This window comes from Lepidochelys kempii, chromosome 1 (assembly GCF_965140285.1).
Source record: "Lepidochelys kempii isolate rLepKem1 chromosome 1, rLepKem1.hap1, whole genome shotgun sequence".
Lineage (NCBI taxonomy): Eukaryota > Metazoa > Chordata > Testudines > Cheloniidae > Lepidochelys > Lepidochelys kempii.
This window is the reverse complement of record NC_136380.1, coordinates 328221598-328245268: the sequence shown is the minus strand read 5'-3', so window position 1 is coordinate 328245268 and position 23671 is coordinate 328221598. Positions and strand designations below refer to the sequence as shown.

The window sequence follows — 23671 nt, the reverse complement described above, 5'->3', positions numbered from 1 at the left end:
TGCATGATTAGCACATTTTGCCAGTCAATGGCTATTTTTTTCTTGCTGAACCTCTATATGCTGTTCTACCCAACAAAATATTTATAATCACAATTTTTGGCTAGTGAAATCCAGAGGTATTCCATTGTATTCCAAATGTCATCATTCCAAATTACTAAAAGATGAGGATCATGTAAAACATGGCCATAGGTGGAAGAGTCCTTTGTTATTATAATTTAATAGATTAATCAAAACAAAAAGTCAAGTAAATTTTGCCTCATTTTGTGTGTGTATGTATGTATGTTTGTATGTATTTTTTCCTCTAGCAATATTGCTATACAACAAAAACAATCTGAGGTACATAGCTTTTCACTTCTGGGCAGCCAGAAAAACCAGTTCCTTTGCTTGTTGTCTCCAGTTAATCAGAAATGAAAGGTTGCATGGGGACACTTTCTTCACTGCTTTCCAGTGTCACAAAGGATTAACTTCCTTTTGTAGTCTTGAATCTCTGCTAGTTTTGCACAGAACTCTCTTACCCACTGTAGTTTTCAGAGGCATAGATGGTGCTGTGAGGAAGATGAGACCCAGCACATATCTCAGGCAAACACTCAGTGTGAAGTAAGGACCAGGAACGGCCATGATTGGTTGAAAACTCCAAGTAGACACTAACAACACAAACAAACAGAGTATTCACCTCAGACTAAATGTAATACATCAGCATTTGTAGCACCAACATATAAAAGCTTTAAAACTCATTGGTTGCTAAATAATTGATACCTCTGATGTTGAAATATGAAATGCCTTTGTGGACAAAACACTGTAAATGCAAACATGAAGCAAGCTCAGTATTTTAAAGACAACAAAACATAAACCATATAAGAACTCCTTTAACTGATAGAGGTGAAAGCAATTATTGCAGTCCTTATTTGGCCATTACACGTTTATTTTTATGTTGTATTTAAATGGGATTGATGTTACTCTTACAATATTCCTGGTTGAATTCTGCACCACTGTGCAATGCAGAATTTTGCAGAAATTAATGTTTTTTGTGCAGAATTTCCTTTCCCTCCCAGAAATGGGCTGCAGTGCTGCTGGCTGCCATTAGGGTCCACTGGACCTAGCAGAGTACAGTTTGCACATAGAAGACACTGCTGAGGGGAGGGGGAGGGAGCTAGAGGGTTTCTGGCAGCTGTAGTTCCCAGCATGCCCTGAGGGAAGGAGAGGGTGGTGCACAGGAAACTTCACACAAGCCTGTGACCGAGCATCAGGCTGTTTCTCCCTCTGGATCCCTGGGCTCTGAAGGGAAGGGGATGTGTGTTTGGGCTGGGGGCGACCCTGTGGCTGAGCTCTGGAGGGTAGGGTGTTTGGGTGTATTGGCTGGGGGGACCATGGGTTGGTTTTTTGTGGGGGGAAGAGGCAGAGAAACAGGAACTGGGTTGTCAGAGGGGTTTCTTTAACTCTCTACTTCTGGGGGAATTTTTGTGTGTCTATATTTCTACACACATACTCATTGACAGGTATTTTGAAATAAATTACCAAAATAATTGAAACTGGCATGATTATGTAGTGTTATTTTTGTCAAATAAAATTTGCAGAATTTTAAAATATTATGTGCAGAATTTTTAATTTTTTTGTGCAGAATTCCCCCAGAAGTATTACCTATTAGTAAAAACCAGTCAGAGTGCAGTATTGAAGAAAAATATTAAGAAGGAGAGTCTGACTGATCTGACTGCTAATAGATTTTATGAATTATTTCCTTGGGAGAGTCACTAGATTGAGAAAGCAAATGAGTTATGTTATTTATATTTCCTTCACTCAGAGCTATCTGGACTAAAAGGTCAAGTGATTGACTGCCCAAGCATGTAGCACAGCACTATTGAAATATTTTTGGCATACAATAGATTCATAGAAGGTTAGGGTTGGAAGGGACCTCAGGAGGTCATCTAGTCCAACCCCCTGCTTGAAGCAGGACCAATCCCCAATTTTTGCTCCAGATCCCTAAACAGCCTCCTCAAGGATTGAACTCACAACCCTGGGTTTAGCAGGCCAATGCTCAAACCACTGAGCTATCCCTCCCCAGGTGCTTTGACTTGGAAATTATATAAAACCCTATATAGCTCAAAATATCCAGGACTCTCCAATCCATGCATTCTGCATAAGGCTGTGGATACTAGCTCTAAAGCAGGCAAACCTGTCAGAGGAAAGGATGTTTCCATACACCTCTGGGAGATAACACCCCTCATCGTTCCCCCCCACCCAGGTATTGGGATATTTCAGCTGTGCTCTTGTTGAGGAAACCTCTTGTCTTTGATCTGTCCCTCCATCTCCACCTGAGGCTACACTGCTCATGGGAGTAGTGAAGAATGAGGGCGGATTTGATAGCTGCTTTCAACTACCTGAAAGAGGGTTCCAAAGTGGATGGATCTAGACTGTTCTCAGTGGTAGCAGATGACAGAACAAGGAGTAATGGTCTCAAGTTGCCGTGGGGGAGGTTTAGGTTGGATATTATGAAAAACTTTTTCATGAGGAGGGTGGTGAAACACTGGAATGCGTTACCTAGGGAGGTGGTAGAATCTCCTTCCTTAGAAGTTTTTAAGGTCAGGCTTGACAAAGCCCTGGCTGGGATGATTTAGTTGGGGATTGGTCCTGCTTTGAGCAGGTGGTTGGACTAGATGACCTCCTGAGGTCCCTTCCAACCCTGATATTCTATGATTCTATGATTGGCAGTAGCCTTAGGGTTGGACTAACTCCAATGGGTTGTCTCACTGTTGAATAGACTGACTGGTTTTCCTTCTTTCTATTTTTTAAAAATATCCAGTGTGGGCAAGGCCTCTGCTACTGTCAATCACCAGATAGGCATATATTTAGAAGATAGGGGAGACAATATTAGTCATTCACCTAATGCTTTTTTCTTTTCAGTCTCTGATAGTTATCAGATCCAACTGTCATAGAGTCTTTCCCCAAATGACTGAATGCCAGTCATAAAAGGAATAACCAATGTCTTGCATTAGGGAGTGGGGGGACTGCTCAGTGCATCTGTCTATCTACACAGCAGCTGGATGGAGAGGCGTCACTACAGCCATCCCTGAGAACAGCATTACCCAACTGGTATCACATGACTGACAGAGCAGGTAATGCTCACCTGGAGTCAGCACCCTAGAGGTTTAGAGCTGCTCTAGTGACACAACAGAGCCATAAACTATGTCTCTCCAAAGCTGCACATAGCAGCTGAAATGTACCAGTGAATACACACAGATGGAAATCAGACAAGGAGAAGACCCATTAGATCAGTGATATTCAGACCTCAGTGGTTCAGGAGCCAAATTAGAGATCTACATTATCCAAAAGAGCCACAGTAGTATGAATTCATTGTTTCATTTACCTATATATATATATGTTATTCTCACAGCAAAATGACTGACCATGTATTCTACAATTGGCTAATAACATAGGAAAAGTATCCTGATTGGTTAATAACTTAGATTGGTTTATAATTAAATCACACAGCGTTTTAATATCATGTGCTGCGAAGAGCCGCAGGAGGCACATTAAAGAGCCACTTGTGGCTCCCGAGCCTCAGTCTCAGTATCACTGTGTTAGATGATCTAGTCAATCTCCTGGCAATGCAGTGTCATTCCCTGTAATATATCCACAAATGTTCATTGAGGACTTCAGCAACCATGAAGCTCCTGATAGAATGTTCCCCCCACCCTTGCATGATTTCACTGCAGTTTATTATTTAAAATAAAGTGTTTATAATACATGACTCCAAGAATGGGTGTAGATTTCTAACATTCTGTGAACCTTCAACAAGTAATGTAGAAAGCATTTTTTAGAGATTTGCTGCTTTATTGAAATATTCACGTAGAGTAATTTACTAAGCATAACTTGTTTCTAACACTCTATTTTAAATAATACAAATGAAGGATTAAAAAAGTCACAGTTCATCATCCTGACACCACATTGCTGGGCTATGACTTTTCTATTTCAGAATAATTTACTGAGAATATGATTTTATTTAAAGAGTGTCTTACCATACATCTATTGCCATGATATTATAAACATATATTAAAATGGTTTATGAGGTTTCAGCCAATTCATTTCAGATTTACCTATACTGATACTTTGGAGGGCTGTATTCACATCACATATTCTCTTGCATTCCCAGTAATGAAAAACATTATGAATAATACTGTAGGCCCGGAGATCTGCACTTCCCAATTATTTGTGAAATGCAAATCAGGCTTATGAAGACCTAGTGTTTCTTTTATTGTGAAGGAGCTCATTCCTGTCTTAGAAATGCTATGTGAGTGGGAAGAAAATTAATCTGAAAACATATAAAAAACACAACAAAAAAATTCCACTAGAAAATTTGTGATACAGATGTAATAATAAATATGATGATTTTTAAAAGAAAACTTTCCTTTAAAGGATCATTTTAAATTTAGCTCTCAAATTGCTGGGTACATATGGTTAAAATACTTACAACTGCTAATATAACCCATTAAATATGACAGGACAAATTCTAGCAGTCATTGCATGTAGATGACCACCAGAAAATCCACCTAAAGCAGTAGAAACATGGAGCAGTGGTTGGCCTCCTTTCTCTATCCAAGTTCCACCCCTGATTCCATGGAGAAACCTCTTTGCAGCCCCTCTAGAAGAAAAGCCGGAGGGGAATGTTCTAGAGTTGGGCCTAGATGTGAGGTCCTCATGTTTATGCCCACACAGCTCTGATCTGACAATGGACCCTTTGCACCATTCCGGTGTGGATTATTCATGTTATTGGCAGCAATAATCTATGGAAGATTAGTAAACGGGGCTGCCAATAGCACACTCATACATCATTGCTCCTTCTTCCGCACGGAGTGTGTGCAAGCCTATTTTGAAAACTATTTTGAAAACTATTCTTTTCCACACCTTGATCCCTTGAGAAATCCATGATGTACTGACATTTCTTTTTATAAGATACAAGAAGGTTCTTGCCTGCACCCAATATCTTCACCCAACAAAGCATGAAGAGCCAAATCCTGTAGTCCTTAATGCTTAGTTCAGCAAAAGTCATATTAATATCACTGGAGTTGTGTCAGAATATGACCTGAATAAGAACTGCATGATTTGAACAGTGAGGTAGGGAGACAATAATATCTCCTTTGTACAGAATAGAAACTGAGCCCTCACCCTGTGACTGGTGAAATCAATGACAGCTTTGCCATTGACTTTCAACTGGTACAGGATCAAGCCCTAAGTGGTTTGCCCATAGTCACACAATGTATCTACTGCAGAGCCAGGAAGTGACCGCACATCTCCTGAGAACCAGTCCAGTGCCTTAAGCATATGGTTGTCCTTCCTCCTGAAGTCAATAACCATTAACTGCTGGCTTCAAGGAGAACAAGACTGGACTGGTGCTAGGTGAGATGCTGCATGCAAGCCTCAAACCTGTTTACATTTGTTGTTTTTAATTGCCTTCTTTCTTTCTTTCTTTCTGGGAAAATACCCAAATCATTTTAGAGATGCTATAATATAAAAAGTATAAGAAAGCAGGTTAGTTGCAAGATAAATCTAGCCTGTTGTACCTGTTACCAGGTTGATGAGTTCCACAGCCCAGATTAATGGAAAACTGGATCATGTGAGTTATGGTGTTGGGGAGTACCGGCAGGACATGGAAGTAATCAACAGCCCAGACATTCTTGTTATGCCCTTGATGATTCTTTTGCTTAAGACAGAACTTGGTCGCAGGAGTCTGCAGCTCCGGACTAATGACAACAGAAGCCAAAGATGGAACCTTCAACAGAAATTAAATTAATTAGATTTATATAAAAAATTACACAGAAAAGTACTGTTTACAAAATAGCAGCAATAATTTCAAAGGGGCCAAACAATACTAGCCCATTATCCACATTGCTTCTTTCACGTTGACTATTAAATTAACCCTCTCCCTACAAAAGAATCTAGACAAAAATTCATTTAACTCACTGCATGGCCATCACTACCCTGGAAATCAGGGATGCTCAGCTCCTACAATGATCAGGGTATTTGACTGTAAACACCTTGAAGGGACCATGTCTTCTGTGTTCTGAAAAATACTAATTAAGCTTGATTGTTTAGCAGTGATGGTGCGTTAGAAACGGGTATTGCCTCTCAACTCTTCCAGTTCACATTAGCAAATGCAATGGAAGTGCACCGCTGGTTTAAATAGAATGGAATAATTTGGAGCAGATATCACGTTTGAAATATAAGGAAATGTTCTTTTGATGAAATTTAGCTCATGTGTCTGGAGCTATATGACTAGTCTTTTTTAATATATTAAAGGGACACTTTCAGCTGTAAATGTAGTCCATTTGAAAAAAAGCATGTCAGATGTAGTTGTAGATACTACCCCTGCCTCTGAGTCCCCCTATTATTTTCTACTCTTTTACAATAATAATTTCCTTTTTTTAAAAGTAGGTTCTTTCCTATTGCCATGCAAAAAACAGGAGAAACTTTACTACAGTGAAACAACAAAACGGACTCAGCACAAAGTGCTTTCAAATACATAAAGTAAACAGACTGAAAAAAAGAAATATTTTTTCTCTCAATTTTACCATTATAGTAATCTTACGTGTTAACAAAAGAAAGTGATAAAAGTGTAGAAATGTTTTTAAAGTAGACTATACCTTTAATACAATATTCTCTATGTAATGTAATGTATAAACATGCTGTAGTTTAGTTTGTAACAATGTTGTGTGCATATGTATATATGTAACCCCTGTCTTTTCTTCTTCCTTCTAGACAGCACAATACAAATATTGTACCAGTTACCGTGCTGGCTAGGGCTCTGTGTATAGCACATCCACAGACAGCCCCTAAATGGTATGCCCTTCATAGCAGGAAGGACCCCTGATTCAGGAAGCAATCCTGAGAAGAAATTGAGGAGTGAATATTGCTGTCTGGGTGAGAAGGCAAAAGTGTTTTCCAGCGACAGGAATGGAGCTGTCTCTGTATCCTTTTTTAGTAATAAATACATTGTCTGTTGTTTATTGAGCTCATGCCTGTGTCATCATTCCAGGGAGTCTGTCTACTTGTGCTAAACAATCAAAAAGGAGACTGCAAGGTCACACAATTGCCAGACAACCGAAAAATCCATTATTCGTTCAGCTCTAATTTTAAATTTCATCTAGACTTCTCATATTTTGACTGGTGTTGTATAAGCTTGATAAAACCCAGGTGAACTTTTCTGGTGTTCCTTTCACAATAGAGAACTCTTTGGAATTGTGTATGAAAGCCCCATATTTTCTGAGACAACAAAAACAGCACACTCTTTTTAAAGGATACATCCGCTGTCACAGTAGGACTGCAAAATTATTGCCCAGTGCTAGCTTCACAAACTGACCATGCCTACCCGACTGCTTACCTGATCACACGGACACCACAAACCTCTCCTTTATTGACACTCCCATTCCCCCAGTCTAACTGCTGCATGCTCTCATGCTCAAAAATAGCTATAATAATTATAAGCTTCCAACCTCTTTATCTGCTACCTTCTTTTTAGTCTATTATCCTGGCATTAAATGAGCTAAGTAGTGGGCATTGCAGAATTTTGATGCTCAGATGCTTTCTAACAGTGTGATCTGTACATGTTAGTTGCTTGAAAAGCTCTTGTTGAATTACCCCAGCGGAATGCCATACTCAGCATGGTCAAATTGGCTTAAAAATGTAGGTCGTCTGTCTATCTTTGACTATAACACCTACCTTATAAGAAGCATAGGTCAGTGTATCAAGAGCTATGTGCTCTTTCCTTCCTTCTATCTTTGCATAGAGGAGGACATCATTTTCATGGGCTTCTCCAGAATCACAAGTTCCCCCTTTACAATACATATTTGAGAAACAAAATAACTGAAGCACATGTTATTTAGAAGTAAATCACATTAAATTCCCATAATTATGAAAACAATTACACCTAGTTATTATTAAACTAAGATCTGAAACAAAAGAACACAAGGCCCAATGGAATAATGTATAAGAACCATTTGATCAGATAGGCCATGCTGAAGATCAATGCCTTGACAGAAAAGCCTAAGTAACTATTTTTATCAGTTTATTGAAATAAATTTTAATAAAAACTATGTTATGCCACAAGTGGTGTTTGTATCTGTGCATCTTACACCCTATTCACATGGAAGTGTTCTGCTTTTTTCAGTGTTCGATTTCATGTTTCTGGTAGAAATCGGTACATTGTTATTATTTAGTATTTACATCCTGGTTAGAGCCAAAGGTCTCTGTCAGGTTCAGGGCTCCATCATGTTTGGTGCTGTGCAAACACAGAGGACATATACCAAGACTGTACTGGGCCCTGGGCACAAGAATAGTCCTTGCAAGCAGGCAGTGGCATGGCTGTTCAGGGTTAGCCTCTCCAAAGGATACAGAGGGAAGTTCAGGGAGCCTGTGGGACCATCGTGTCTACCTCTTCCCCCTCACTCCATTAGCTAACAAGGCTAACTAGGTGTATGCCAGGCACTGTCTTCATGGGTGCCTCTCTGAGTTCTGATTGGGGTGGTGCTACACTGTTCCTGATACATATTAGCACAATAGAGCCCTTAGTGAATATTGTGGAGAAGTAAAAGATATGCCATTTGTAATTGTGATTTACAGTACTTTCATTAGGGAATAAGAGAGACAATCTTTACTCGGCCAAACTCCCATTGCTCAATGGAAGGGAGCATGGTGTAGTGGTTTAAGAATGGGATTAGGAGTCAGGAGGATTTCTGTGTTATTTTCCTCTTTCACAGACCTGGTGTGTAACTCTGGGCAAGTTCACCAAGACTCCCTGTGCCCATCTGTATAATGAGAATAACGTTTATATAATCCATAGTATTGTTGGCAGGACTAATTAGAATTTGCTAGTTGCTTTGAGATCTCTGAATGAAAGGTGCTATATACATTAAAAATACTAGTATTAACATAGCAACCTTATTGCTGGCTCTCCCAATATACTTGGCATTCGTGGATGTGAAGAGGGTGCTAGTCCTGTGTCCCAAAGCCTTGTTATGGCAGTGAGGTCCTAAGCAGTTCTGCCTCAGGAAGTGGACCCTCAGTTGGGCATGGAAAGGTTGCCGCATCCCCTTCTTCCTCCCTTTCCCAATTTATCCATAGTTACTTCCTAGATACTTTGGGAAGCACAGTTAGCTAAGCATGAGTTATACTTTAGTCAAACACAAGTTATTGGGCTGAATATAGGGGAACAGTGAAATTTAATGGCATGGGATATATAGGTCAGATGAGATGATATAATGGTCCCTTCTAGTCTTAAACTCCATGAATCTATTCATCTTCTTCCTCTCTGGCTAACAGGCAGGCAGGCAGGCAAGAATTTGCTTGGGAAAATGCACTGTGCATCTTGCTCTGTGTGCCCCTATTCCCTAATGTCATTAACATGGGCTCAAAGGGAGCTGGACACGGTAGAGTTTGTGACTTGTTTTTCCCCCCTGCAAAGGAACAGGGTTTCAGCTGGGGCAGTGTCTCCATATCTGTAGAGCTCAAGAGACTTGTAAAGCTTTCATGTAGTAGCAGCTGTGGAGGCAAATCTGGGCTGGACATATTCTTTAAATGCTGCAATAGAGATAGAATGGCTTTAAACAACAATGGATGCTAATGGTAGTATATTTTATTGGCATAGCTCCATTTGGTATCCTGGATAACGAATATTAAAACAAGGTATCTGTAACTGAAAAAAGGAAGTTTCATGCTTTCCTGTATCACGCTGACATTGCAGGTTGGTTTAAAAAACAGGATGAGGAAGCTCTTTCAAATAGTGTGTAAGATTTCAGATATAAAACACTTCAATTGCTTTGTCAAGCAAAGATGGCCAATTATAAGGGTGTTCTGAAAAGCCTTATAAGGCTTACATCTTTGCTGTGATTTACATTGTACTATGAAAGCTCTACTTGCTTCTGTGAGGCTTTATTTGTATACCTGAATATTTACACTATTATGCATTTAGCTACAAACAGGCATAGCTTATGTTTTCAATGCCATCACCCAATTTCTCCACCACTCTTGCTGAGCTGACAGCCTCTCCTGTAAGTTCAGAAGGTTGGCAAAGTTTCTTTCCTGTTTCTCTTGCAGGTGTTGTAATGCCTGGAAGACCTGGAAATAAGGCAACCTCCCTTTCCTGTGCTTTATTGGTAAATTATGTAACACAGGGGAGATGTGTGACAATTCAGAGTAACTACAACAGGACTTCGAATCAATGAATTAAGGGTTTTTTTCTTGTTGACTCAAAAGGTGGCTTTGGAAGGTCACTAATTTAATCCATGCTTCCTCCTTTATCATCCCATTATTTTCTTCACTATTTTCTAAAAACCAAATGTTGTGTTGAGAGAATAAATTTCATGTGGAATTTCCTTTATTTATACATGTACGCATTAAATTCCTGGAAAATACAACAAAATATTGGATGATTTCCCCCCACCCAACAAACATTTGTGTGAATTTGGATTTGTGACAGTGAATGCCTAATACAGTTGTACTGACAGCAGCCTTCTTATTTGGAGAGGAAACTTTTTGCTTTTACTTCATCTTTTATTCTTGCTAGTTTACCATTGCCCCCCAAGAAAACCATTCAGGGTGAAATTCATCCCATTGCAAAAGGCTTGCACACAATCCTCAGCACTACTTAAACATTTAATATAGTATTTCAGTATTGTGGAGTTCTTGTGTGGACCTTGTGCTCTGGGGTTGAATTTCACCCTCGGGGAAGACATTATTGTGGCAGCTATTCATGAATCTGGGGATGGCTTAGTAGCTCAGGAGCAGAAACCATTTTGTGGGTTAGTTAACAGAGACATGATCTGTTGTAATAATTGAGGCCTAGAAGGCCTTCCTCAGCTGTGAGCCTAACTGTGGGAAAGTGGATGGATGTTTGTAACATTGTTAGGTTACCTGGAATAACAAATGTTTGTACACTTTGATGTGAAAAAGGTAACAGAAGTCCAACCCAGACTGTTACATAAGGTTGTTTGTAAAAATTATTAAAAGTGAAATACAGAATGACTGAGTTAGTCTAAACAAAAAGGTGTTGCCAATATAACCGAAGCACTGTGTTGAGACCATATGTGGCAACAAGGCAGATGTGGAACCATAAATCAATGGATTAAATGCAGCAAGTCAGAAGTTAGGTGAGATTGATGAACAAAATAATGAGGGGATGGCCTATTCTACCCATCACTCCCTTTTGGGATTTCTTAAAGAAACAGACTTTGTGAGAAAAATGGCGACTGTAGGAGATTCATAATTATGGCTGCCCCCCAATGTTTCCTGGGACCGTGGGTCTTTTTCATTCTGTTCCCTTTGAAATGTCCTGACGAGACTAAGCCAGAGAGAGAGACCCAGATGACATTGTCACCTCCACTGGCTCTGGTAGAATCCCAAATGCCATCTAGGATGTGAAGCTCTATTCCTCATGTGTCCTTTTCCTTCCCCACCTTATTTCTTCTCTTTCTTATTCCTCTTCTTTTGCCTTCTGTCTAAGCAGAGTCCGGCTCAGCTGGCCAGGATTGTATATTTTGCAACACTGCTGTAAGCCTGGGACCAGAAAGAGGCAGCTTAAAGGAATGCCCTAAACAGCCCAATGTATATTTGCCAGGTCTCAGAATGGCTGATAAGACCATGTGCTGGGCCTGTATTTTTCCAGCAGTGAGGCTGTAAGTGAAAGTCAACATCAGAGACAGAAAAAGTTGCATTTTTATCTTTGCTGTTCTTTCCTTTCCCATTCATGTTTGTTTGTCCTATTTTGTCTTCTAGAAAAGGGGATTGGACTTTAATAACACAGCAATAACAACAGCTTCAGCCTATCTCAACTAACTTCACTTTTTTCCAGAAGGACAGTTATTGCCACCTAAGAGACTGTCAAAAATGGGCTTTATTCCTGGTAAAGGCTCTCTCCAGCTACAGGAAAAGAGAACAAGGGATGTTGTTAAAATGAAAGCCTTATTTAATATTTTACATTTCAATTGCATTAACTGTTTTTCCTTCTTTTCTGTATTTTTAATAAAAGATTAAAAGGATTTTTAATGGTGTGCTTGCTATGGTACTAAGCAGGCTGAGGTCTCTGCATATCAAACCAGGAATCTTGTTTAAAACTGTTTAATGCTGGACAGTGACTGGGTTATGTTAACACCTATGACTCTATGGCCTCATTTTCTCTCTCTAAAATTAACACAACAGCTCCCACCTGGAGACAACTCCCACTTCAGACAGAACAAATTGGGCCTGATTCTCCACTGTGTTAATCTACTGAAATCAAAGAAGCCACACCAGCGTGGAGGTGGAATGACTCAAAGCTATCATCTTTAGAAGATATTTAGCGTATTTTGGTTCAGATTGTAGGATTTCAAATTTTTTTTTCAAATTCTAGTCTGATATGTTTTGCGTGTCCCAAATATGTTAAAAGTACATACTCACCCATGCTGAAGTAAAATCTCAGGTTCCCATAACCTGTAGTGTCCATATATGGAGTACATAGTTTTCTCTCTCCATCTCTGAGGAATACCATAGATGAACCTGACTCCAGTGTTCCACATTCAGTACCAATGATAGCTCCAGATATGTCCCATCTAAATACATCAACAATGTATTGAGAGTCAAATACCTGGTAGGGGTAAGCCTGTATGTTTCTAACAGTTTATTTTTGTAAAGAAAAACGTCTTCAAACCTCATGTGGTATAAAGAAAAGCAGTTTGTTCAAACATGCTAGTGATCACAAAATAACAGCTCCTTCAATTCAGTCAACTTAAACAGCATACAATTAATGTATGTCAGCAAAGTTGTAGATTATATTATTTAAAATACAGTAATTGGCAGAATTGTACAAAGTTATTTAAGTTGTTGAGATATTTATTTTGGCTGTCGAATTTTACCCTTTCTCAATACTTTGGTGTTATATAAATAAATAACATGTAATGTAAATGCAACCTCCGTTGTATTTTCATTTTGGCTAATTTAGAAGACATTTAAACATCTCTGAAACTTTAAAAGGAATACTGCATTGATCCTATCTACTATGAAATCAGAACAGGTAGGCCATAACAGGGGATACCCTCTATTTAACTTTTTGAGTAGCATTTGAACATTTTTGAGTAACAGTTTTCATTCAGTGCTTGAATAGAGGAAAAAAGAGATACTATGCCTCTCAAAAAATTTAATTTGATTCTTCTTTTTCTCACATTTAATAGAAAACATGGTTTTGTTTTTCCAGCCAGTGGCAGTAAATATAGTTGGTCGGGAATTTTCCAAGGAAACATTTTTTCATCAGAAAATGGTGTTTGTTGAAACTGAAACTGTTCACAGGCAAGGGTTGGTTTCCAAATCTCCTGATTGAAAAATAGGTTGGTAAAAATAAGTTTAGAAATTGTCAAAAAGTCCTGTTTTGACATTTTAGAAATGAAAATTTTCATTTTTCAGTTTGAAATGACTTTTCATTTCAAAGTTTTAGTTAATTTATACTAAAAAAAGTTTTAAACATAAAAAAGGTCAAAATAAGATGGAATGTTTGAAAATGATCAAAATGAAATGCTTGGTTGGCCCTATCAGAAGTGGTCTTTGCATGATTGATTTGTGAAAATTTTCATTGTGATTTGTGATGGCAAAATAATTCAGAATCTCAAAAACACTCACAGGATGGGGAAACTATTTCCTGCCCAGCTCTAGCAGTGAGAAGTGAGTGAACAGAACCTAACAACTACCTAAGGTCTCCTTTTCTAATTTCTAAGTACTGGTTTCTTTCCAGTAATAAACAATTGTCAGTAACCCCCACCACAATTGTTGATCAAGTTTATATCTGATATTTTTTTAACCCCCTCAAACTATTTCCAAATGTATGGGTGTGATTTTTTTTTAAGTGCTCAGTGCTGCTACCACTTAAGTCAATTGTAGTTCAAACATTGACTTCAATGGCCTCAGAGTTAGGCCTATACTGAGTGCATTTGAAAATCCCACTTTATATCTTATAGTAGATTACAAAGTAATATTTGAAAATCTACCAAATTAACATTTATTGAAATGCTTTTATGGTACAAACATAAATATGTCATCTGAAGAACAAATCACTCTGTAAGAATTTAATCTGTTTGGCTGCAAAAGTATGGTTAGTTTACATTTCAATAAATTTAAACATTCTGTAGCAAAGCATTTTTGTTTGATGTACATCTAATTCTGATGAAAGAACTTTGGTCGTTCAGACATTTAAAAAAATAATACGTGATATGATAAAATATAGAGTTACCAATTTTGAAGATGGGTCTTTGGGAACCAAGACAATTGCAGAATTAATCAGTTGAGCCTGTTTTGATTCATACAAAGAAATCTCACAATGGTTCATTGGTCTTTTTATATGCTCCATTTAGCCCAATTAAAACACTCTCTTTACTGACCCACAAAACAACATGGGGTCATGAATGATGCAGATCATGGGTGTTTCTAGGGATAACTTCCTTTTAGGGAACATTCAAAATGAAAAGTAGAAAGTTTAACAATGTAAAATGACTCTGGCATTTTTGTAAAAATAAGTCCAAATTCTCTCTGTAATGATAAATAGAGAAGGAATCGGATAAACTGCATCTATTATCATATTATAAACATGTAGAAAATCTTTGTTAAATGTAACTTTGGGATACATTTATCCCCCAAATCAGTCTATAGTCATTCTTCTTTCACTGATGAATGATAAATGATATGCAAAAATGGTATGATGGTTTATCAATCTAAATGTTTACACTTTATGTCAGATGGAAACATAAGACCCAATCCTGCAAGTAGATCTGTGTGGGAAGTAAATAGGGCTCTGCAACAGTCTGCTCACAGGGATCTAGTTGCAGGGTTGAGTCCCTAATCTGTGTTATAAAAGAGAAATGGGATAACAATTCTTTGTGAATGAGAAGAAGTACTGAGCATTGGCCTTACTTTGCTCCCATTAAAGACAACAGTAAAACTCTATCTCTACCTCATTGATTGCACAGATTAATTATGTCTCCTTGTGCATCCAAAATTTTGCATGAAACTGTAAATCTGGCATTTCCCAATTTTTCAGTGCTTGATTTCACAATCTAATGCAATCCTTGGATGACTAAACAAGGGAATCTTGAGTAGGAATAGAGATATTATTTTACTATTGTATTTGTCAGTTGTAACCAGTTATGGTGTCCACAATTTAAGAAGGATGTTGATAAACTGGAGAGCATTCAGAGAAAAGCCATGAAAGTGATTAAAGGATTAGAAAACATTCCTTACAGTGATAGTGTCAAGGCACTCAATCTATTTAGTTTAAAAAAGGAGGGCAAGGGGTGATGACCACAATTTGTAAGTGCATACACGAGGAACAAATATTTGATAATGGGCTCTTCAATCTAGCAGAAAAAAGAATAACCCGATGGCTGGAAGTAGAAGCTAAACAAATTCAGACTAGAAATAAGGCATAAAGTTTTAACAGTGTGGGTAATTAACCACTGAAACAATTTACCAGGGGTCATGGTGTATTCTCCATCACTCGCAATTTTAAAATCAAATTGGATGTCTTTCCAAAAGATATGATCTCGGAATTCTTTTGGGGAAGTTCTATGGCTTGTGTTATACAGAAGGTTGGACTAGATTATCAAAGTGGTCCCTTCTGGGCTTGGAATCTATGAATCCAGGAGCTTTATAGAGGGTGGAGTAAATATCTCCCTGTGACGGGGTGCATCTACCCCGCTCTGGCTCTGCAGGGGTTAACTGTGCATTGCAGGCTGAGGAAGCCACACCCCTTCGCCTCTGCTGGGCATGCTCAGCCTGGAGGCAAGCCATAAAGGGAAGCAGCCAAGCTCAGTCTGGGCAGGCTTCTGAAGGGAGAGGATGCAGACTGCAGGCTCTCTCCAGGGAGCTGCTACAGAACCCGACCCCAGAAGCAAGGCCTGCCGAGCCCCAGATGGATTCCAGGTGGCCTGACCAACCCAGAGAGGAGGCTACAACATCAGGAGCTATGCTGCCTGAAGACCCCGGAGACCTGTGGTAACAGTGGCCCATCGCCAGCGAAGACAGGTTAGGAAGCAGCCCAGGGAACTTAGACTTTGCTCCGGTGGGTGAACAGGAGAACCAGTCAGCGTGTTTGGAAGGATCCCCACTGTCTCGGTGGTGAGTAATCCCGCCACTGCCAGGGCACTGGGCTAGGGCTTGGAGGAGTGGTGCCACCCCTCCACCCTGAGTGGTGTGCTACTTTCCCAATGGGCCAATAGGCCATACAACCCCACAGAGGGGTGTGACTTTATTGCCTCTGGCCATTAGGCCTCACTGCCCTGACTGTGAGGGGCTTTTGTACTGACTCTGGCCATTAGGCCACACTACCCTGACTATAGGGGGTTCTTGTATTGACTCTGGCCATTAGGCCACATACCCTGACTGTAAGGGGTTCTTGTACTGACTCTGGCCATTAGGTCACCCTGCCCTGACAGTGAGGGTTGTTTTATGGCACAGCTGATGCAGCAGATCGCCAGTCAGCACCAGCTCTATATGACCCAGCATCAGGAGAAATAACAGTAGCTGCTGCAAGAGTTGGCGGCCCAGCATCAGACCAACCAGGAATGCCTAGTCCAACAGGTTGTGACATGGCTACAGTTGGCAGTACTGTCAAGGCCCATCCCTGCAGGGGTAGGGCCAGGGGATACCCTGGTGGGGCTACCCATGCGCCTCACCAAGATGGGGCCTGGTGATGATCCCGAGGCATTCCTTGTTACTTTTGAACAGGCTGCTACAGCTGCCTGTTGGCCTCCTGAAGGCTCGGCCATCCTACTGGCCCCCTATTTGACCAGCCAGGTGCAAACTGCCTACCGCAACCTGGTTCCTCATGAGGCCTGGGATTACTCCCGTGTGAAAGCTGCCATATTAGACCATACCAGCATTAGCCTGGAGACCTATCAAAGTGGTTCTGCAAAGAGCAGTAGCCTCCAGGAGCTTGACCACGAGCTGTGGCCCAATGCTTGCAGGACTATTGCTGGAAATGGCTGAATCCGGAGAATTTAACTGGGCCCCAGGTGGCGGTGCTCATAGCATTGGAACAATTCACACAGATCCTCCCAACAGGGGCAAAGGAGTGGATACAACACCATCATCCAATGGCCCTGAATGAAGCTGTCTCTTTGATGGAGGATTACCTGGCCACTGAAGGACCTGAACATCAACCCCCCAAACCAGAAGGACTGGCGGGGTGAAGCCGGAACCCTGAGGCTCGGCAACCAAGACCTGAAATGGGGAGACCTCACAGTAAACCCAGCTTAGCGAGGCCCCCACGGATCACCGGTGGGAGCCGGGCCATACACTTAAACCTGTGGGGTGAAGGAACTTCTCCAGGCATGTTGGGAACTCCAGGACACAGCTCAAGGGCCCAAGTTCCCAAAGGGCTCTGAGTGTAGACAAGAGGAGCACTTTTGGTGGGACTGTCTGTTTATGGACTGTGCCTATGGTCAGGTGTGGACAGCAGACCGCCGGGCCCGGAAAAAGGCCCCGACCAAACTCCTGGTGCCCGGGCAGGTGGATGGTACCCATGTGATGGCCCTCATTGACTCAGGCTGGAGCCAGATGCTGGTTTGGGCCAGCTTGGTGGACTCCCCAGATCTAGAGGTGGCACCAATATATATGCAGTGCATCCATGGGAAAGTGCAGTCATATCCCACCACCAAGGTATGCCTGGAGATAGGCCAACACAAGGAAGAGTGTTGGGCGGGCTTAGCTCTGACTTCGGTGTACACGGTGGTCTTAGGACATGATTGGCCTTGGTTCAGCGAAATCCTGTGAGCATTGGGGGACTGGACTTTGGAGCAGGAGAAGTCAGGGTCCATAAGGAAGGAGTTCCTGCACCAGGGGTGGCAGGATGACCTGGAGGAGGGTCCCTCCAGCCAGACTAGAAACCTCACACCACGCACTACAGCGCCCTAGACAATGGAGCGAGTCAGCCAAGAGTGGCTGGAGCTAGATGGGGATTTCCTTCAGGAACAGAGGGAAGACCCGACCTTGAGCCGAGCCTGGGAACTAGTTCTGGAGGTGGGAGACCAGGTGGGCATTGGACTAAGATGGCCCCAGGGACTACACATTTGAGATCCACAATGATCGTCTCTATCGGGTGACCTAAGTTCTGCAGTCCGGAGAAGAATTCTGCCAACTGCTGGTTCCCAAGAGGTTGCGTTGAGAGCTGTTATGATTGGCCCATGTGGTGCCCTGGGCTGGCCACATGGGACGAGAGAAGACCCTGCAACGTGTATCACTGGGGTTCTTCTGGCCTGGTATACACCAGGAAGTGCAGGACTTCTGTGCTTCGTGCCCGGAATGTCAGTGCACAGGCCCAAAGGAGGTACAGCAGGCGCCTCTGATTCCACTCCCAGAAGTGGGAGTACCCTTCGAACGGATCAGCCTAGTGGGACCCTTGGAGAAGAGTGCATCCAGGTTCCAGTATATTCTAGTGGTAGTCAAATATGTGACCTGCTACCTGGAGGCCGTCCCGCTACAGACCATCACAGCTCTTGCCATAGCTGCAGAGCTTCTGAAAATTTTTGCCAGGGTCAGGATACCCAGGGAAATATTGACTGACTGTGGAACAAATGTCTCTTCCAAATTGATGGCTTAATTGTGTCGTCTATTAAACATACGTGCCCTCAAGACATCAGTATACCATCCACGGACTGATGACCTAGTGGAAAAATTTAACGGAACCCTCAAGACCATGCTCAGGAAGTTTGTGGATGACAATCCACGACATTGGGACAAACTAGTCCCCTCACTGCTGTTTGCGGTGCATGAGGTCCCCCAAGCCTCGACAGGATTCTCATAGTTTGAGGTCCTTTACGGGAGACAGCCAAGAGGGATCCTATATGTGCTCTGAGAGACCTGGGAGGAACAAGATTTGAGGGTCCCGGGATCAGTCCCTTACATCCTGCAGCTGCGGGAATGCCTTCGGAAGCTTGGATAGTTCACCTGGGAAAATTTAATCCAGACCCAACAGACCCAAGAACTCTGGTACAAGAGGGGGGCCAAGCTATGGACCTTCGAGTCTGAGGATTGGGTCTCGCTCCTAGTGCTGTCATCAGAATCTAAGCTGCTAGCCAAATGGCAAGGACCATTCGAGATTGTTTGACAGGTGGGACCAGTGGATTATGAGGTTAGATTCTCTGGATGATGAAAGGACATCTGGATATACCATGTAAACTTCCTGAAGGCCTGGAAGGCCCAGGAAGACCTGCTAATCACCCCATAACCCCCGGAGCCCGAATTGGGGCCAGTAGCCAGGGGATTCCCTGACCCAACACCAATCACAATGGGGCAGGATTTAAGCCCAGAGCAACAAGCGAGGCTACAGCAGCTGGTCCAAGACTTCCCCTCCATTTTATCTTCCTGTCCAGGATGGATGAGTATTACCAGCCACCACATAGAGACCATTCCCGGACAGAAGGTTCACAACAAATATCGCCCATTTCCCCGGAAAATGTGGGAAGTGGTCCAGAAGGAACTCGAGCTCTGGGGTAGTGGAAGTGAATGAAGAAGCCCCACAGTCCTAGTCCCAAAGCCTGATGGGACTGTGAGGCTCTGTATAGACTTTATGGGAGTCAATGCCATCTCTCGCTTTGATGCGTATCCAATGCCCTGGATAGATGAACTGCTGGAATGACTGGGTAGTTCTAAGTTTTTATCAACACTAGATTTGACCAAGGGGTACTGGCAAATACCGCTCACCCCGACTTCCAGGGAGAAGACAGCCTTCCCTACGCCATTTGGCCTATACCATTTAATCACATGCCCTTTGGGTTACATGGGGCCACGGCAACATTTCAGCGATTGATGGACCAACTATTTCAGCCACACAGGCAGCATGTGACTGCTTATATCAACGATATTGTGGTCTACAGCACAAATTGGGAGGAACACCTACAGCATCTCACTGCAGTGCTGCAAGCCCTGAAGTAAGCAGGACTCACTGCAAACCCTGCCAAGTGTCACCTCGGGTGGAAAGAAGTGACCTACTTGGGGCATAGGGTGGGGGCAGGCCAGCTCCGTCCCCTGGTGGACAAGGTACAGGCCCTGAGGGATTACCCCGCCCCTACGACAAAAAGGAAGGTAAGGCAATTCCGGGGATTGGCCGGCTACTGCAGTCGGTTCATGCCAGACTTTGCCACGATAGCCGCCCCCTCTCTGACCTCACAAAGAACTCCTGGCTGCAAAATATCCGGTGAGCAGAGGATTGAAAAAGCAACTTACCAGGAACAAGTCCTGTTCCACCCTGATTTCTCAAAACCATTTATTTTACAAACGGACGCCTCAGAAGTGGGGCTAGGGGCCGTGCTATCACAGGAACTAGATGGGGAAGAACACCCTGTGCTGTACCTAAACCGGAAGCTGTTTCCTCGAGAGGTCAAGTACTCCATCGAGAAGGAAGCGCTGGCGGTAAAATGGGCAATAGAGACCTTAAGGTACTACCTGCTAGGGAGCCCCTTTTGGCTAGTTACAGACCACACTCCCCTATGATGGATCAACACCATGAAGGATTGGAATGCACGGATTATGAGATGGTACCTCGCCCTCCAACCCTATGATTTCAGTGTGTCGCACCGTCCAGGTAGGGCCCACGCTAACACGGACTCTTTCTTCCAGGCGGGAGGGAAGGACAGTGGGGAAAGACCCCTGCCGAGTACTATCTTGAGGGGTAGGGTGTGTGATGGGGTGCACCTACCTCCCCCTGGCTTTGCAGGGGTTAACTGTGCTTTGCAGACTGAGGAAACCATGCCCCTTTGCCTTTGCTGGGCATGCTCAGCCTGGAGGCAAGATATAAAGGGAAGCAGCTAAGCTCAGTCTGGGCAGGCTGCTGAAGGGAGAGGATACAGACTGCAGGCTCTCTCCAGGGAGCTGCTACAGGACCGGACCCCAGAAACAAGGCCCGCTGAGCCCCGGACAGATTTCAGGTGGGCTGACCAACCCAGAGAGGAGGCTGTGCTATCAGGTGCTACGCCGCCTGAAGACTCTGGAGACCCATGGGAACAGTGGCCCATCACTGGTGAAGACAGGGTAAGAAGCAGCCCATGGGACTTCGCCTTTGCTCCGGTGGGTGAACCAAAGAACCAGTCAGCGTCTTTTGGAAGGATCCCCGCTGATTCGGTGGTGAGTAATCCTGCCACTGCCAGGGCTCTGGGCTGGGGCTCGGAGGAGCTGGAAGAGCCCAAGTCCCCCTACCTGGGGTGCCACACCCCTCTGAGTGGCACCCTACTTTCCCAATAGGCCATGCAACCCCACAGAGTGGTGCAACTTTATTGCCTCTGGCCATTAGGCCTCACTGCTCTGACTGTGAGGGACTTTTGTACTGAGTTAGGCCATTAGGCTATACTACCCTGATTGTAGGGGGCTCGTATGTTGATTCTGGCCATTAGACTAGCCTGTACTGACAATGAGGGTTACTTTATCAACTCTGGCCATTGGGCCATGCTACCCTGACTGTAAGGGGCTTTGGTATTGATTCTGTCCATTAGGCCACACTGCCCTGAGCTGAAGGGCCGCTCTGCTGACTCCAGCCACTAGGCCATAATACCAAGTCCCACAATAGGGTCTTCCGCATAGGACCTAGCCAGCTGCAGAACAGCCTCTTCCCTCTCTTGTGACCAGACACCCCGTGATGGGGTACACCTACCTCACGACACTCCCTGTATTTTGTTTTTATTTTTTCTTTTAATCTTTGTATGGCAGCTTACTTATTAAAAGACTGAACTTGTAACTTACTTTCAATTGATTCCTGGTTAAACATCATTAACTCCTTAACACTGCAAAATCCCCATTAAGCAAAATTCTTACTAATACTGTTCCCATTAAACATCAGTCATTACCATTCACTGTCATTCAGCTAAATTGGTTTCCTGTGAGGCATCACAATAAAATAGCAATCCTAACTAAGTAGACTCTATACAGTATATATCTAGGACTTTGCATTTGTAAACCATGGAAAATTGCATATGTAAGAGCTCTTTTTAGTCCACCTTGAATAATTAGTTTTGAACATATTCAGAATGTGTCAGTAAATCAAGGTAATTTGTGGGAAAAGTATGCAGTTAATATGTCCTCAGTGATACGTGTGGAATTTCTTATCCCAAGGAACTGCAAAATTGATACTTAATACTTTTACTGATTACATAATAAAAGAAGCCTTAAAATCCTGTATATTAAAGATTATGAATCCCTTAATGAAACTTCCTATGAAAATGAACACTTTTCTGAATACAGAATTTCATTAGAAGTAGAAAACTAATAGGAAGTTAATGGGTCATATTCTTCCCTGTTAACTTCAGACACTTTGAATGAATTTTTAACTAAAGTATTTTTAAGGAATCAAAAGACACATTCTTCCAAAGTAGCAGCACTAAGGAAAATCATAATATTTAAATGGTATTTAGGGTGCAAAATTCACAAGTCATTAACATCAGGGTTTTTGTTTTTGTTTTACTTAGACCGCTACTTGGAATTTTTTATAGGGAATCAGATTGGTGAGTCACATTTATAGAGACATGAGGACTTCATTGAGTACCCACATACGAACAAATATAACTGCAACCATAGAAAAGCAATATAAATATAGCAAAATGGCCTTCAGAACTGCACATACAATTTTAGGGAGACCATCAGAAGTGAAGATGGAAAGAGCAGGAAATAGAGAAGCACTGTAAATGGCAATGACAATAAGATTTCCACGCTCCTGTCATCCCGATAACCCAAGTCGGGGTTGGTCAGGCAATCTTTTATAACCCTTTTCCCTTACATTCCCACACATCTAGAACCATATTGATTAGGTCTCAGCCTTTTGCCCATGTTTGCTATTTCAGGGGACCATAATTAGTGGTCCAACTGCTAGCGTAAGCTATTTGCCTCAATACATTTCCCAATAGTTTTGACACGTGAATGCCATTGCTCCATGGTTACATATACCAGAAAGCCCCTAAACTAAGTCTGCTAATTTAAGATCAAAACTCTTATTTTGCTGCTTGTGTTTATTACAAGACACAAACTGCTAAATCTTATATTCACTGGCAGCAGAGACCCAATCAGGACCACCAGAGTGCCACCAGTCAGATCCCAGGACTGGAATCCTTTGTTGGAGCTGAACTTCTTGTTCTGGTGCTTGGGGGCAGGTTGGCGCTTACTGGCTCCTAAGAGCCTTGTAGATAAGAGCTCAAGACCGATGGTCCCTGGCTCAGAGCAATTGTGTAGTCATAAACTAGCACATAGTGAACAGCATTTTATTTGTAGATTTGTACTCCCTATTTTTTTATTGTATGTCATTTCTAAATATGTTTGAAAATTAGGCTCTTTTCCTACTTAGGATGGCATCCATATCAGAACAATTGACTTAAATAGACTTATGCTGATTTACACCAGCTAAGAATATGGCTTACTAGGTACCCTATCTACTGAAAAAAACAGATGTGCACTACCAGGCACCATTTTCCTGTTCTCTGAAAGAAGAAGAAAATAAAGGCTAAAAGGGCATCGGACACATGGTTCACTTAGCAACCCTTCCCACACATACTCATGTTTTGTTGTTGTATAAAACATTTTCTGAAATGAAAAGGATAACAGCAAAGAGCACAAGACAAGACAAGAGTGAGTTATTTAGACTGGGAATAAGTTTACAATGATTTTTTTTTGCCTAAACTCAAAAGTAAGC

General features: G+C 42.2%; 1 protein-coding gene across 2 annotated transcripts in view; it reads right to left on the bottom strand.

Annotated features, from left to right (window-relative positions):
* Positions 1–23671, bottom strand: part of RELN (reelin) — a 456663-nt gene that overhangs the window by 150738 nt on the left and 282254 nt on the right. For both annotated transcript variants that reach the window (XM_073328520.2, XM_073328521.2), the window contains exons 12-15: positions 12421–12572; positions 7711–7823; positions 5556–5764; positions 516–644 (exon numbers count right to left, since the gene is read on the bottom strand). In XM_073328520.2, coding sequence (XP_073184621.1) covers positions 516–644; positions 5556–5764; positions 7711–7823; positions 12421–12572 — 603 coding nt within the window. The remainder of the gene's footprint in view (positions 1–515; positions 645–5555; positions 5765–7710; positions 7824–12420; positions 12573–23671) is intronic.